Source organism: Aulonocara stuartgranti, assembly GCF_965226115.1.
Source record: "Aulonocara stuartgranti genome assembly, chromosome: 19".
In the NCBI taxonomy this organism is placed as follows: Eukaryota; Metazoa; Chordata; class Actinopteri; order Cichliformes; family Cichlidae; genus Aulonocara; species Aulonocara stuartgranti.
In genome coordinates, this window is record NC_138955.1 from 27,522,612 (window position 1) to 27,537,098 (window position 14,487).

Below are 14,487 nucleotides of genomic sequence, written 5' to 3' on the forward strand. Positions count from 1 at the left end.
CTAATTTTAAAGCCTGCTAAGAACCATATTATTATTATTATTATTATTATTATTGTTGTTGTTGTTGTTGTTGTTATTCAAAAGTCCAAATAATGAGATCCTGTGTCAAAGTCATAACCTTTAACTCATGTTAATTTTGAAATACCAAGTGTGTATCATGATTACCAAAGTTTCATTTTAATAAAATTCTGAAAACTTTACCTACCTTAAAAATGTAGTTTGTGTATATATTATGGAGACACTGTTTTTAATCAGGATTTATTTCCTCCACATATCTTAGTTTTTCACCATCTGTTGAGATATTTAATATTATTGAGAGCATTATCAACACCAACCATCAGGGGGCGCGCATGTAGGCAAATGAGAACCTAGTGCGAAAAATCCTCTAAAGCAAACGAAGAAGAGGCGGAAGCGGAAATAAGGTTCTTTTGTTTTGAAAGAGGGAAATTTAAAAACTCGACGGTGTTAGTCGGAAATAAACAAAAGCATTGGGAGTAAGCCTTCAAAAAACGACAGGAAAATGGACGCAAACTAACACTCTTCGCCCCTGAATGTAAAGTAGGTCACCGGAGAAACATTTTGTAGTGTTTAGGTTGCGTTTGAAACCGAGCCTTTCTTTGATGTCAGCGTCTCAGCTGAACGTGTTCAAACTCCTATCTTCCTTCTTGCACTTAATGTATTTTTCCGACTAAATGTTTACAGATAGGAGTATAATGGAGTAGCTATAACGCAATGTTAGGCATCATGTTAGGAACATTTGGTCGACTGTAGGTCTAACAGAGAGAGCTGTCGATCTTAGCACAACGGAAGCTTTTAGAGCTGCCACAGAAAATAATTTGAATGCTTTTATAGTTAAATACTAATATTAGTTGTAGTTAAGGAAATATCAAAAGAAGAATCTTTCCAGGCATAAAGATTACTTTTTTATTGTTGTTGTTTTTTTATTTTTATTTAGCTGATATTATTATGTGTTTTTGTTTTTTTTTCGGTGTGTGTGTGTAACAAAACAAAACGAGACATCACTGTAAGACTTTCAGGCTCGATTAACCTTATGAGAGGCCGTCAGTGACTTCCGGTATACAACTTTGTTTCTAATAAAGTGAGACCTCTTTGTAAAATGTAAATAAAATCAAAAGAAAATATTATTTTTGCTAAAAAATATACGCTTGTTCAATTCAATTAGTATTTTAACCATATGTATTAAAAAAAAAAAGAAGCTTCAAACAGGCTGAATAAAAAATGAAAAATGCAGATTAATCTGAAAGGCTGCCTAAATAATTTAAGAGCATTGTTTCTGCCTAAATAATTGCCTGGAGTTGACACCAGGATGGTTGCTGAAGTGAAATGGATAAAACAGTCCTTTTGCCTGACTAATAAAAACGTGACATATTTTTTGGAAATGTAGGAGCAACTGTAGGCATGTCCTCCCAGGTAACAAAGAAAGAGCACGAAAGCACCTGAAAGGAGGCTTGTTTGTTTTTTAAGCTATTACATCCGTAAAGGCACCATGAATGCTAAAGGATACATTACGTTAAAATAAATAGTGTTGTCTCTTCAATCCTCAGACATTCTAAATGTATTTTATTGTTAAAGTTTACGCTGAGGGGGAGTTTTCTTTTAACTTTCTACTCTTATTTGTTTAATTAAAAAAATATATTTTGTGATGAGTCAAATTGTTCTTGTTATATAATGTAATTTTTGTAATATCATAATGACTTTGCTTGAAATATCTGCATATGTGCAAGTGGTGCAGGCCTTACTCTTAGAGCTTAAACAAATTTGAGCTCTAAATTTTATGTTGAACTTTAGCTTCACTTTCAGTTTAATGACCGTACAGTGACAGGTATTTGGGGCTAGAATATGTCTCTAGATTCATTCCAAATCATTTTTATGAAAAAACTAGTAAAAATGGGAAAGCTTAGGAGTTTATCGTCAACCTGGAATTCTTTTCAGGGAAGTCGAATATGGTCAGGTTGGAAGCATTTGTTCAATAACCCACTGCGTTGTGTAGTGAGCATGTTGTGATGACAGTGTTTGTAAAAGCTCAGTAAATGTGGTCTTTCATTTTCCTGCAGGGTTGATTCACACAAACATGAAGAAAAAGGCAAGGAGGTCGCAGGAGACACACACAAACAGTGTCCAGGAGGAGTGTGAGTGACTTTCACACACAGTTGGAAGTCAATATCTCCTGCTGCTGTTTTTTTTGTTGACAAATGTGTATTTAAACCACCTTTTGACTGCTAATTCCAGCCATTGTGTGTTGTGTGTTAGGCTTGAGTTTTCAGCTCTGTTGTGTTGTCGCTGTGGTTTTAGATATAGTGCTCTTACTGTTAAAAAAAGAAAATCAGCAACTAAAGCTATATCTTCACATTTCTCCTTACATACGTTAAAACCTTAATGAGTGTTTATGATGATGTCTTTTGGGGCCTTGAGAAAGCTTTTTTAGTTGAATGAAGGTTTGCATATTTTGTGTGTATCTGCAGGCTGTGCTTTGTGTAGGTGCAGTGATGATGACCCAGCCATGTTTGGGGAGAAAGTCACACTCAAAGAACATAAACTCTCTGTCCACTACTTCTGCTTGGTAAGACAACGCCTGCAAGTATTTCTGTTTTCACAGGAATATGTATTTTTCAGCCTTCAAGCATATTTTATTGAGACTTGCTTTACAAGTGCCTGACCAACAGTTATAGCATTAAAAATATTCTTTCTGAAAGACTTGTACAAACCAAGTCACAATCAATCGAATATAAAAATAAATAAATAAAACAAGCAAACAAAGAAGGAAATGATTTATTCTATGACCTCATTATGATTTAAGTGAATTTATTTGGTGGTAAATATTAGAGGAGGGAGCACAGTCACCACAGAACAAGAGGGCTCATGGTTTGTATTTTTCTGTCCCACAAATAAAGTGACAATGATGTATTTTCTTAGATTAAAAATGCTTTAAAAGGGTCTGTTTGTTAAGAGTGTGTCTTAATAATATTGTAAGCATGTGTTTGTCTCAGCTAACATCTTGTGGAGTTTATCAGCGAGGAGAGGAAGACGAAGGCATCTTCGGTTTCCTGGTGGAGGACATCAAACAGGAGGCCCGCCGGTCAGCTCGACTGGTGAGCAGTTCAATATTATTACCTTGCATATATTAAGAGCTCTACAGTATCTCACAAAAGTGAGTACACCCCTCACACTGCATACAATGGGTCTGCATGGCACAAGAAAGCCCACAAACAGTTTGCTAAAGACAAGCAGACTAAAGACATGGACTACTGGAATTACGTCCTGTGGTGTGATGAGACCAAGATGAACTTATTTGGTTCAGATGATATTAAGCATGTGTGGTGGCAACCAGGTGAGGAGCACAAAGACAGATGTGTCTTGCCTACAGTCAAGCATGGTGGTGGGAATGTCACGGTTTGGGGCTGCCGGCACAGGGGAAAAAATGGTGGCCACAAAAAATATTGACACGTTGGACACAATTTGGACATTTTCATTTAAGGGCGTACTCGTCTTTGTTGCCAGCAGTTTAGACATCAAATTTATACTGTTATATTATATCAAAGTGTCATATCTTCAGTGTTGTCCCTTGAAAAATTATAATAAAATATTTCTTAAAAAGTGAGGGGTGTGCTCACTTTTGTGAGATACTGTAGAGCAAATACAACAAATAAGATCCCAACACCCTTCTACATTTGGTCAACAGCAAATCCTCTAGGTGTGATTTGTGATTGAAGTGTGCGGGCCTGTTTGTATTTACTGTTTCCTTGTGTGCTGTATATGTGTCTCAGACATGTTTTGGCTGTAAGAAGAAGGGAGCATGTGTCGGCTGTAATGTCAGGAGCTGTAGGAAGATGGTTCACTTCCCCTGTGGAAGGAAGCAAATGTTTGTCTCCCAGTTCACTGGACTCTTCCCGTGAGTGCTGACAACACATTAAATTCTTTAATTGTATTTGTAGGTTGGTTAAAGGCATAAAGCACTGTTTGCTAACATGAAATACTCCTGCTGTGGCCAAACGGTAGTCATAAAAGATATACACAAGCTGATTTTTCAGTGTTTGCCACACATAGGCTTTACATGCATGGGTGTTAGTTTCTTTCTATGTCGCCCTAGTATGACAAACGTACTAGGGCAACATACTAAGATTTGTCATGGATGCAACCCACATTCTCATCTCTACTGCTTAATCCACAAATGCATTTTGCTTACAAATGTGGCAACATTTAAGAGAAAATAAACAGACTTTCCAGTGGTATAAAATTTATTGCCAACAAACATTGTTACAGCAAAGAAACAACTGACCAAAAGCAAGTTACTTTGTGTGCTAAGGTACATATAGGGTTCTGGGCAGTAACTTAGCTTTTTGTAGGACTGCTCTCTTCTGGACAGAATCATCTGATGTTGTGCTGGGAATCTGCAGGAGCCACTCTTCCAGTTTTGGGGTTATAGCTGCTAATGGTGGTGGTCAGAGGGCCCGGTGGCGCCAGTGTCCGGCAGCCTCGCCTCTGTCAGTGCAATGTAGCTTGCCATCACCAGTGTGTGAATGTGTGTGTGAATGGGTGGATGACTGGAAATGTAAAGCGCTTTGGGGTCCATAGGGACTAGTAAAGCGCTATATAAATACAGGTCATTTAGGCCATTTAATGCTCCTGATTACTGATCTCAGCTCATCTTCGGGGGTCATCTTCTTAGATTGTGGGTCTGACACTCACTAATCTCTGCCCTTCCTCTTTCCATTGCTCACAGAGCCTCAATGAGCACCTGTCTTACCTTCTGAAGGTATTTGACTTGTTGACATTCAGGCATCTTTATCATTTTTCCTTTACCCTGTGGGACACCTAGGTACTTTGGTTGTCCAGTATATCTTTTAGTCTGACTTCTGGTGGCTCCATCCCTTTAGTTCGAATCACCTCGCCTCTATGAAACCATTTGACCACACTGGGAATGTCTTCTGGTGTTATTTCCAGTGCCTACTCATCATGTCATGATGTGGAGAGGCTGGATGAATGAGTATTTGCTGTTAGCAGCCCATTTATTTTTGTTGCAAGGTGGTCATGGAGTGCATTTAGCTTCTTCAGCCAGTAGGCATGGCTCGTGTCAGGTCTTCATGGTGTACAGCTCTTCATTCCAGAGACTCATTGTTGGATGTCTGTCTTTGACTGGCTGTTGACTGGCTCTTGTTCTAGAAAGCTATGGTCTGCTCTGAGTTCCACCAGGCACTTGGCTCTTTCTCCAAAATGTTCTTCCAGTATTGCTTAGTTTCAGCTCTCGGTGGGTCTCCTCCTGTGCTATTATTTCTTTGAAGCTGATAGTACATCGTGGATCTTTCTTTGGAGAACACACCATTTATTTTCTTGGCCTATTACTTTGTTGCCTCATCAGTTCTATGGTTAGACCTACTCCAGCTACACCATCTCAGTCTGCATCTAGAAGTGGTAATCCTTACTCTGTTGCTGCAGCAGATCCACAGATGTGATTTAAGAGTGGAGTCTGTCAGAGAGGCAGGTGAAACTGTTATTCATTTATCACCAAGTACTTTGGGAGTGATGTATCTGTAAAGAAAAAATTAAGAAGTAGATGTACCTCTTCTTTGTGAACCCATAAAAAACTGTTTCTGCCACAAAAAGAATCTAATTCTACTGAAAACTGAATTACAAAAATGTCCAAACTATCATAGAATTTAAAACTTAAATTCTTAAAACTTAAATAAACTGCTGTAAAATGCTGTCAAAGTTCAGCTTCAATAGTGTTGGTTCCTATTAAAAAGTATATGCACCAAATTGCAGAGAAATTGCAAAACTCTTCCAAGCTGCAGCTGCATAAAACTGCTAAACTATAATACTGTAAATATAAAAGATAGTAACTGCCCCTCTGTCTGTGTGTCCAGATCTTACTGTCCAGATCATAGTCCCTCCCAGTCTCTGTGTACTGGGTTAGACATCAGTCTGCCTCGATCCTGCTCCATCTGTCTGGACTCTATTGATCCCGTTTTGTCTTACTCCATCCTCAAGTGTCCATCCTGCCATACCAGCTGGTTCCACAGAGACTGTGTGCAGGTACCATGAGTGTGCAGAGAGCCCTGATTTTATATGTTGGGTTGGCTATTTAGTACTATTTAGAAAGGTTTACAGGAAATGCAGCTCGACTTTGCTTTCATGGGAGCTGAATGTTTTGAAATATTCCCTGAATATGTGGTCCTGCATTTTTTTTAATGGTTTATATGGCTGTCCTGCATACTGGACTCTGCTGAATTGATTATCTGCAGTTCTACCACCAAACTGTGTCCATTCAGTTTGAGAAGATTAAATTCATTTTTTACACTCCATATTACAGTGGTCCCTTGTTTATTGTGGGAGTTACATTCCAAAAATGTGAAATCCACGAAGTAGCAAACTTAATTTTTTACAATTATTATAGATGTTTTAAGGCTGTAAAATCCCTCACTACACGCTTTATACATTTTTCTCAGACAGGCATGAACATTTTCATACTTGTATCTTTTGTTTAAACACTCTCAAAGTTCAAACCTTCGTAGAAAAATAAGTCCAGTATTATAGAATGAAACCAAAGGCACCCGCGGCTGCCTTGGACAGTGTAAAATGTTTCGTCGACGTGTAAATTTGACAAGCTGAATGCATTCTGTACTGTACAGGAGACACTGCACAAGATTGATTGACAATGTTCTACAGCCAATCAGGATGCAGAACACAATGCGCTGTATGGAAAATTGCTCAAAAAAAATCTGCGAAACAGCAAGGCCCCGAAAGGTGAACCGCGTTATAGCAAGGGACCACTGTATATAAAAAGTACAATGCATGTGTAACTTTTTGTATTTCTGTGTATTTTTATTGGCGTGTGTCTGTGTGTTAGCGTCAGGCCCACAGTGCAGGCCTGTTCTTCTTTAGATGTACCCTGTGTAACAACAAGGAAAACTTCCAGGAGGAAATGCTCAGAATGGGAATATACATCCCAGAGAGGTAACCTTAAATTATATCTGCAGCGTTTCAGCACTTGTTTGTCCAGGAAAAACTGTTATTTGCTTTGGTTTGTTTTTGTTTTTTGCCCCCCCACCTGAACCCTTTGTCTGGGCTTCCTGCAGAGATGCCTCGTGGGAGTTGGAGGCAAATGCATATGCAGAACTGTTGGAGGTTTACAAACGCTGTGACGCTCTCACCTGCCTCTGCAACAATGGTTGTACACACTCTGCCAAGAGCGGGTATGGCATTTATATTTTTCTTTCATTAGTTTACAGATTTGTATCTTTCGTATCTAAGGATGCTTGTAAAAACAACATTTTCTGTATATTAGTAATGTATGCACATTACTAATATGTATTCCAAATATATATGCATGTGTGTGTGTGTGTGTGTGTGTGTGTGTGTGTGTGTGTGTGTGTGTGTGTGTGTGTGTGTGTGTTTATACATATATGTCAAATATACAGCGGTCAGCAGTTTGAATAATGTGCAAAAGGAATAGCAATATGAATGGACTGTATGTAATGGACTGTATAGTGTTGAAGTTCCGGTAGATGAGGGTGAGGTGTCTATGAATGTCACTGTTCAGCAAGCGTTATTACATTAATAAAGTTTGGCCTATTTGAATTAAAGAAATACAGACTCTTAAGTTAGCAGAGTTTCTTAAGGTTAATATCAGTACATAAGTGGAGAAACTATTGAAATCCATCAGATTTCAATAGTTTTTCCATTCAATTAATGTTCAGACTTATTGGAGACAGTTTCAGATTTGCTCCTTTAAGTGGTGTTTAACAGTCTGAGATTAAGAAACAAGAAAAGAATAAAAACTAAGTACAAAAAAGTATTTGTTTTAAGGTCATACGTTATTTCTTATAGAACATTAAAAATGTTGTAAAATTGTTTAGAGCCAACAGGAAAAATAGTCAAGAAGTAAAGTTGCGTCTAAGGATCTATATTTATAACTGCTGTTTATCAAATAAAGACATTAGTTACTGTTAAAAAAAAAACTTAAAATCCTTTAAACAACAGAACCACATTAGCACAGGGGCAGCTGTTTGTGTGCTAATGCTGTGCTTTACATTATGTAAGGCATCAAGACTGGCAAAGTGTAGCAATAAAATGAGTGGAATAAAAAAATTCAGTGCTGTTGTCTCAGCGGAGCAGATCTTAGTTTCCTCAGCTGTGTGAAGCATAATCATTAGTGATATTTCTCTGGCTTTCGTCATCTAGAGATTAGGAAATATTATGGGAATCACTTTATAATTCTGTTTTTGTGTTTCTCAGATGGTTTGAGGTGATCCGCTGCCGACTGTGTGGCTCTAGAGGGACTCACAGGAAATGTTCGGGACTAAAGTTGGACACTAAAGACTGGGCCTGCACTGACTGCACACAAGCGACAGATGGGAAAGGTATGGGTGGTTAATGATGGCTGGTTCCATGTTTGTAAAACACTGGCTAATCCTACCTTTTCCATTTTTTTTCATATTTGACAACGTCTGAGACAACATGTCACTCAGCTCTGCCTCCTCTTTGCTTTATAAATTGATGGAGAGATGACTAAACACTCTGAACCGTGTTACCTTGTTCTCCAGCCTCCCTTGTTAGGTCTCCTCAGGGAGGTCCGAGGAGAAGTCTGCTGTCCAAACGCCACAGGCCTTCAGTTCACTCCTCCATCAGCTGTAAAAGGTACAAGTTAACCTGCCAGTACCTCATCGAGGATGCAGGATTTGTTCTTAATTGTCACTCTCTGTCTCTTAGACCATCTTTACCCGAAAGATCTGGATCGCCTGAAGAGCTCCTGCAGTCTTTGGTCCCTCAGCTTCATCCCCCAAGTGTCCAGGTGGAGGTGATCGGGGACCAGGCTCTGTCAGCTGGTCTCGACTTAGTCAGGAGGGCTGATTTTGACCCCACACAAACCCTGTCTGTCAGGTCAGTGGCGAAAAGCTTTCCTGAGTTGTGCTTGTTGTTTAGACTTTTTGCTATTTGTCTTCTTTACTGTGGGATGTTATTTGTCCAGGTTCAAAGACATAGATCAGACTCCCCTTCCCAACAACCTCTGGGACAGTGACACAGCCAAGGAGTACTTCCTGAAGCTGCTGATGCAGCAGATACAGGAGTGTGTAGTGTTCGAGGGCCCAGATGGATCCAAAAACTTGGCGCTGGACTCAGAGGGTACTTCCAAAGCTTATTTTTGTGTTATAATGCCATTATGCAGTTGTATGTAAATGAAAAATTTGAACAAAGACACTGACTGTGTATGTTATTCAGCTCTGCGTGAGGACCTTTATTTTGATGTCGGCTGCCTGCTGGCCCTCTCTCTGGTCCATGGTGGTCCACCTGTTGGCTTCTTCTCGCGTGCTCTCTATCAGTGTCTATTCAACTACCCAGCCAACCGTCCCCTCAATGTCACACATATGACCCCTGACACACACTTCACCCACCAGGTCACCAGGGTAAGAACAAGACAAACTTTCATGGAAGGCACAGTGGCTAAAAACGTATAAAATAAAATTATAGGTAGTTTTAAAATAGAGATCGAATCATTTCAGATCACAGAGGCAGAGTCTTTAGAAGAGCTAAAAGAAGTCATGGCAGTCAGCTGGGAGTACCTGGAACTAGCTGGCTGTAATCGACCAATCAGCAGCCTGAAGGAGAGAGAGGCTCTGGTGGAGGATTTGGTGAGCTTCACCATAATCACCAGGATGCAGCTGCCACTGCAGAGGTAAGATAAATAAACATGGAAGTACAGTAGATGGCTGTTTTCCTGCATGCACTGCAGTCCTGATCTTTTCTGAATGTCACCTAATAGAGGTGCCCATAAATGTGTATGAAATCAGTCTTAAATAGTTATAGCAGCACCCTAGTGCATGGCCCGTGTGATGTTTAATCGCTCCCGTGTAAGAAAAGTGAAGGTAATTCTCCAGCAAAGTCAGCGTAAGCATGCCAGGACCCCGTGTGCTTTATCCTAGAGGAGAAAGGGCTGCTGTGGCTTGAACTGGTGCTTATGTTATTTAGACCGTTGTTCTGAATATAAGACGCAGAGTATAAAATGACCCCGGTTTTCTTTATGGACAGCTAAAACTCCATCACTGAATATAAATAAAGAAAACAAAGAAAACAACAAAAGCTTGTCAAAATATAATTCTCCTTTTCTAATTTACAAAAATATTACCACTATGGTCATCAGAGGTGTACTGCTTTAAGTCATTAAATGTAATTAAACCTATTCTTTGAATGTGACCTCAATCAGACCTACTCTCATTAAGGAGAATCCTAATCCATCCATCTCTACAGTAACACACAAATATTATTTTCCATTTATATATTAAACTTTGTTACATACAACTCTGGGCAGATGGTGGTGCAATAGTTCGCACTTTTACTCACAGGCAAGAAGGTCCTGAGTGTTATTGATCTTAGTCATTTGTTATTTTATGAATAAATACTAAATGAGTTGGGGAAGCAATGCTTAAGTGGAAACTGATGTTGCCGTACACACAAAGATTACTAGTCTCATCCTCACAGTGGAAAATCCAGTTATTAATTTAACACAGTTATGAGATCAGTACTTGGTATCAGCAGATGCATAAAACCAAGACATCGTAGCATATTAGAACGGGAAAAGCCTGGATTGGTGCATCCTAGTTACTAATTGTAGTCCTAATAGTAAAAGAAACCAAATTAAACAACACTTCCTTATAACAGCACCTGCTGATCTTCTTTAGGTGTCTTATTTTGTATTTTTTAAGATATGCTTTTTCCATTGTAATGATTGTGGTGATAACTCTCCTGTTTTCCTTGGTCTTTCTTGTATTTTCAGTGTTTACTTTGCTTATTTTCATCCTCAGGTTTCGGGAAGGTCTACAGACTTTGGGTGTCTTTGATCAGGTGACTGAAGTTTGAAAAGAAATTTACCCTTTTCTAAATCAGTTCAAAAATGTCTCAGAGCTGTTTGTAACCCTGTTAACACAAATGGGAATATTTGATGGGAAAACAAAGACTAAGTGACTTAAACTGGACTGATTAATATAAAAAGCAGCAATTAATGTTATTAAACATCAAGATAAAGTATTCAGAAGTTGAAATGAAGAAAAGTGAAGCTAAAAACTCTAATTACATTGTACTATGATCAGGTTCAGCTCTTCCCATCTGTCTTCTGTGGAGTTTTCTGCGAAGCTGGTGATCATCTCACAGCTCAGAAGATTGGTCAGCTCTTCACCATCAACTTCTCTGAGCAGGAGGAAAAATTGAAACGAGAGACGCCCGTTGTCACCTTCTGGAGGCACTTCCTGCTTGAGTGTGAAGGTGAAATGTTAATCCTATTTTTTATTATTATAAATAAAAAATATTGCATTAGGATGGATAAAAGTGGTAGTGGGTCCTTTTCTAACTCTCTGTTTTATGTGTTGATACGTTTTCCCAAAGTGTCCCACAGAAATGATGATGATAATATTTATGCTCTAAAATGTTTATACTCCCTTTCTGTTTTTCCTCAGTTGGAAGGAGCTCCATCTCCCTTCAGGACCTCCTTCGCTTTGCCACAGGAAGTGCCAAGCAACAAGCTGTCAGTGCCGTCTCTTCTCCCTCCATCTCCTTCCTCCATCCTCTCACACCCTCCCCATTAGGATTCAAAGAAGGGAGAGGTGTGGACTGGAGGGATGAGGGACTCTTCCCTCAGAGTGAGCCTGAGTCCAAACACCTCCTCCTACCCATCACTTCCTCCTACCAGGCTTTTAAAAGCTCCATGGAGCAGGCCATCAGCCACCATGTGCACCTTCTCCCCTCAGATGGTTAAAGAAGTAGGTGGGGTTGGCTCTGGTCTGGTTTGGGATCTGTGTTTGAAGATAAACTCTGATTGTTTTTTTGTTTTTTTCCAAGGGGTTTCTTTGTGATTGACAGAGAGAAATTTGGGCAATGTACGCATTTAAAACATAATGAACAAGGTTTTTTGATGTTTTGTTAAAGAAATCACTATTTGCTTCAGCAAGAAAAACTTTCAGTATCGTAGCTGGTTGAGTGGTATTGTTTACAGATACCATGACACGGTATTAATGTGTAGACCTTAGTGTTTTCTATATCATTTATACTGAGTTAGCTGGTGTTGTATACCTAGAGGACCGACAGTGTTACGTAATACTCTTCTTTTTTCTGACATATGTATAATATTCTTTAGTAGAATGCTAGCGCAGCATGCCTTCACAAGCTCGGAAGAGTGCAAACTCACAAGCACTAGGCGATTCCTGTCAATAGGCTTCTTGGAGTTGGCTGATAAGAAGAAAGAATGTTCTGTATGTTCTTTTGAAGATGTAAATCTAGATGCAAATATCCATCCTTTTATCTATTTACTTAACTGCTTAAACAAGCACGGAATATGAATTGAACCACAAACCCTTTCCTTCTTGTAGCGCTCTGCTCCAAGCTCAAAGGTTCCTGCTGAGGATCCAAGCTGTTAAACGCCTCACAAATAGTTTGATCTTGACGGCAGCATCCGTGGATCAGTCCTGACTTGAAGCTGTCAGCGACGGGTGTTTGGGTACATTGAAATTTTGTCCTTTCGAAAAAGCTAGACTTCAATATTAAAACACTTCTTGAAGGCTGTAGTTACCTGAAGTGAAGCTACTATCGTATCTCTGTTATTACAACCTTGCAAACACATTCTGAGTCATGAGAGTGGTGCATTATTGTTGTTGTTTGTTTGTTTTTATCTATGTTTCTTTTACAATAACACATTTGACCAAATAGGCTTCAGTTCATTTTTAATGCTTGTCTCTCCATAGAGCTTGTCTCTCTTTTGATTGTATCCCAGTATATCTTAAATACATTTATGCTTATGGTGATTGAGGATTTTGTACATATTGTTTGTAGTTGCCTAATGATTAATCCTGCCTCATGTGTTGTTTTTCTGGGTTTGGAAGTGTGGGGAGATTTTTTTGGGGGGGGAGGGGGGCATTTTAGAGACAGAAAACATTGATGGCCAAAACGTAGCCCCTCATCCTGGAATTGTCCTTGGAATCCATTTAGCATTAAAAGGTCTTCAACCGTCGTCACTTTCTGTTATGTAATCTCAACATCTTTTGTGATACGGTGCTGATTTTGTAACCTTGACTTTTAGTTCAGTCATACTTTACTGTACATATTTTTCAAAAACCTCTTTTAACGAGCTGTCCTTGCTTTCCTTGTACTTTGTTCATATTTGCAGATATAAAGATAAAAAAAAAAAAACTCTGTAATCATTATATTTTATCCAAATGTAAACAAACAAGGGGTCTATGTGTTGACATTAAATGATGTTTCGGAAGTGAAATTAACTTTACTGATTTAATATTCTCAGTGATAAACAGATTTTTTTTTCTGTGTTGTGTCAGCTATTAAGCTAGCAATGTAAACAGAGTTGGCAGCAGATTAGGATCAAGCATAACACTTAACATTTCATTTCTGTATGAGAATCTGAATACATTTGTCAGTGGCATATTTTGCACTGCTGTAACTTTACAACAGGACTTGTAGAAGAAAGTAGAAATGTACAAACTTTTACGCTCATTAAATTGAAACTACATTGTCATTTCAATTTCATTCATAATTTTGGCCTATAGCTTCAAAAAAAGCTAATTTTCATTTAAATAAGATGCCCAGAAAGCTGCAGAAGAAGAAATGTTAGCTGGAGCTTTGCCAAATAAGGAGAACTGTGGCTTTCCTGCAACTTTTTACCTTAGTGTCCTGTTTATCACACATAATAAAAAGCATTTACTGTCTGGTTGTGGTGCTCTTTGTGATAGGGCAGCATTTTTTTATTTTTTTTTTTACTTCAACTTCTTAACACATTGGGTTTTTCTCAAAACGAACCCAACAACAGCAGTGCATTTTGTGATGAAATAAATTGTGCCGTCCTTATAGCAAATTTGGTTTTCCACTTGCTGTGGAGGGTGAAGCAGCGCACAGTTAGATTAAGACTTGCTCGTTTATCAAGGCAGTTCATAAATATGTAAGCTATAGTTTAGATGTGTAAAATGTGTTAATTTCATTTGGTTTAAGTGTTTGTGTATAGGCAAATGTTTGTCATGCTGAGGGCAAACTGCAGTTTCTGTTTGTAGAGTTCAAAAAACTGTTGTTGATTCATTCTGATGATATCGTATTTTTGTGTCTGTAAATTCAAACTGGGTCCTTATGCTGCTAATGTCATTTGAAGTTTAAACTGGTGTTAGGCAGCCATTCTTCCATAGCATGAACAACAGTAATATTCTAAGGCAGTTTTGGACTAGTAATATTAGTTTTTGAATTATTGTTAGTTTTAGAAATTTCAGGTATTTTTTAACTGCTTTCATATGCAATCATTCAGGGTGTTTATTTTGATTGAAGTGCTGATTGCTGCCCACAGCATCGTGTTTTGGAATACGGTTTTAAGGGTTTAAAAGCATTACAAGGTGAAAAGAAATGGCACTTGTGTATCATTCTTACATCTACTTGTATGACCAGGGCCTTCTTAAATAAACCGGACACGAGTGAACAAAGGTGACTAAA

General features: G+C 38.6%; 1 protein-coding gene across 1 annotated transcript; it reads left to right on the forward strand.

Annotated features, from left to right (window-relative positions):
• Nucleotides 1-386: 386 nt before the first annotated feature.
• g2e3 (G2/M-phase specific E3 ubiquitin protein ligase) lies at nucleotides 387-14,487 on the forward strand. Its single transcript, XM_082515703.1, has 17 exons — nucleotides 387-558; nucleotides 2,076-2,150; nucleotides 2,484-2,581; nucleotides 3,009-3,110; nucleotides 3,786-3,910; nucleotides 5,883-6,051; nucleotides 6,866-6,972; nucleotides 7,095-7,211; nucleotides 8,254-8,378; nucleotides 8,562-8,655; nucleotides 8,728-8,898; nucleotides 8,987-9,141; nucleotides 9,238-9,422; nucleotides 9,519-9,691; nucleotides 10,818-10,857; nucleotides 11,103-11,274; nucleotides 11,466-14,487. The coding sequence occupies exons 2-17, from the start codon at nucleotides 2,093-2,095 to the stop codon at nucleotides 11,762-11,764; spliced, it is 2,190 nt and encodes a 729-aa protein (XP_082371829.1). The 5' UTR covers nucleotides 387-558; nucleotides 2,076-2,092; the 3' UTR covers nucleotides 11,765-14,487.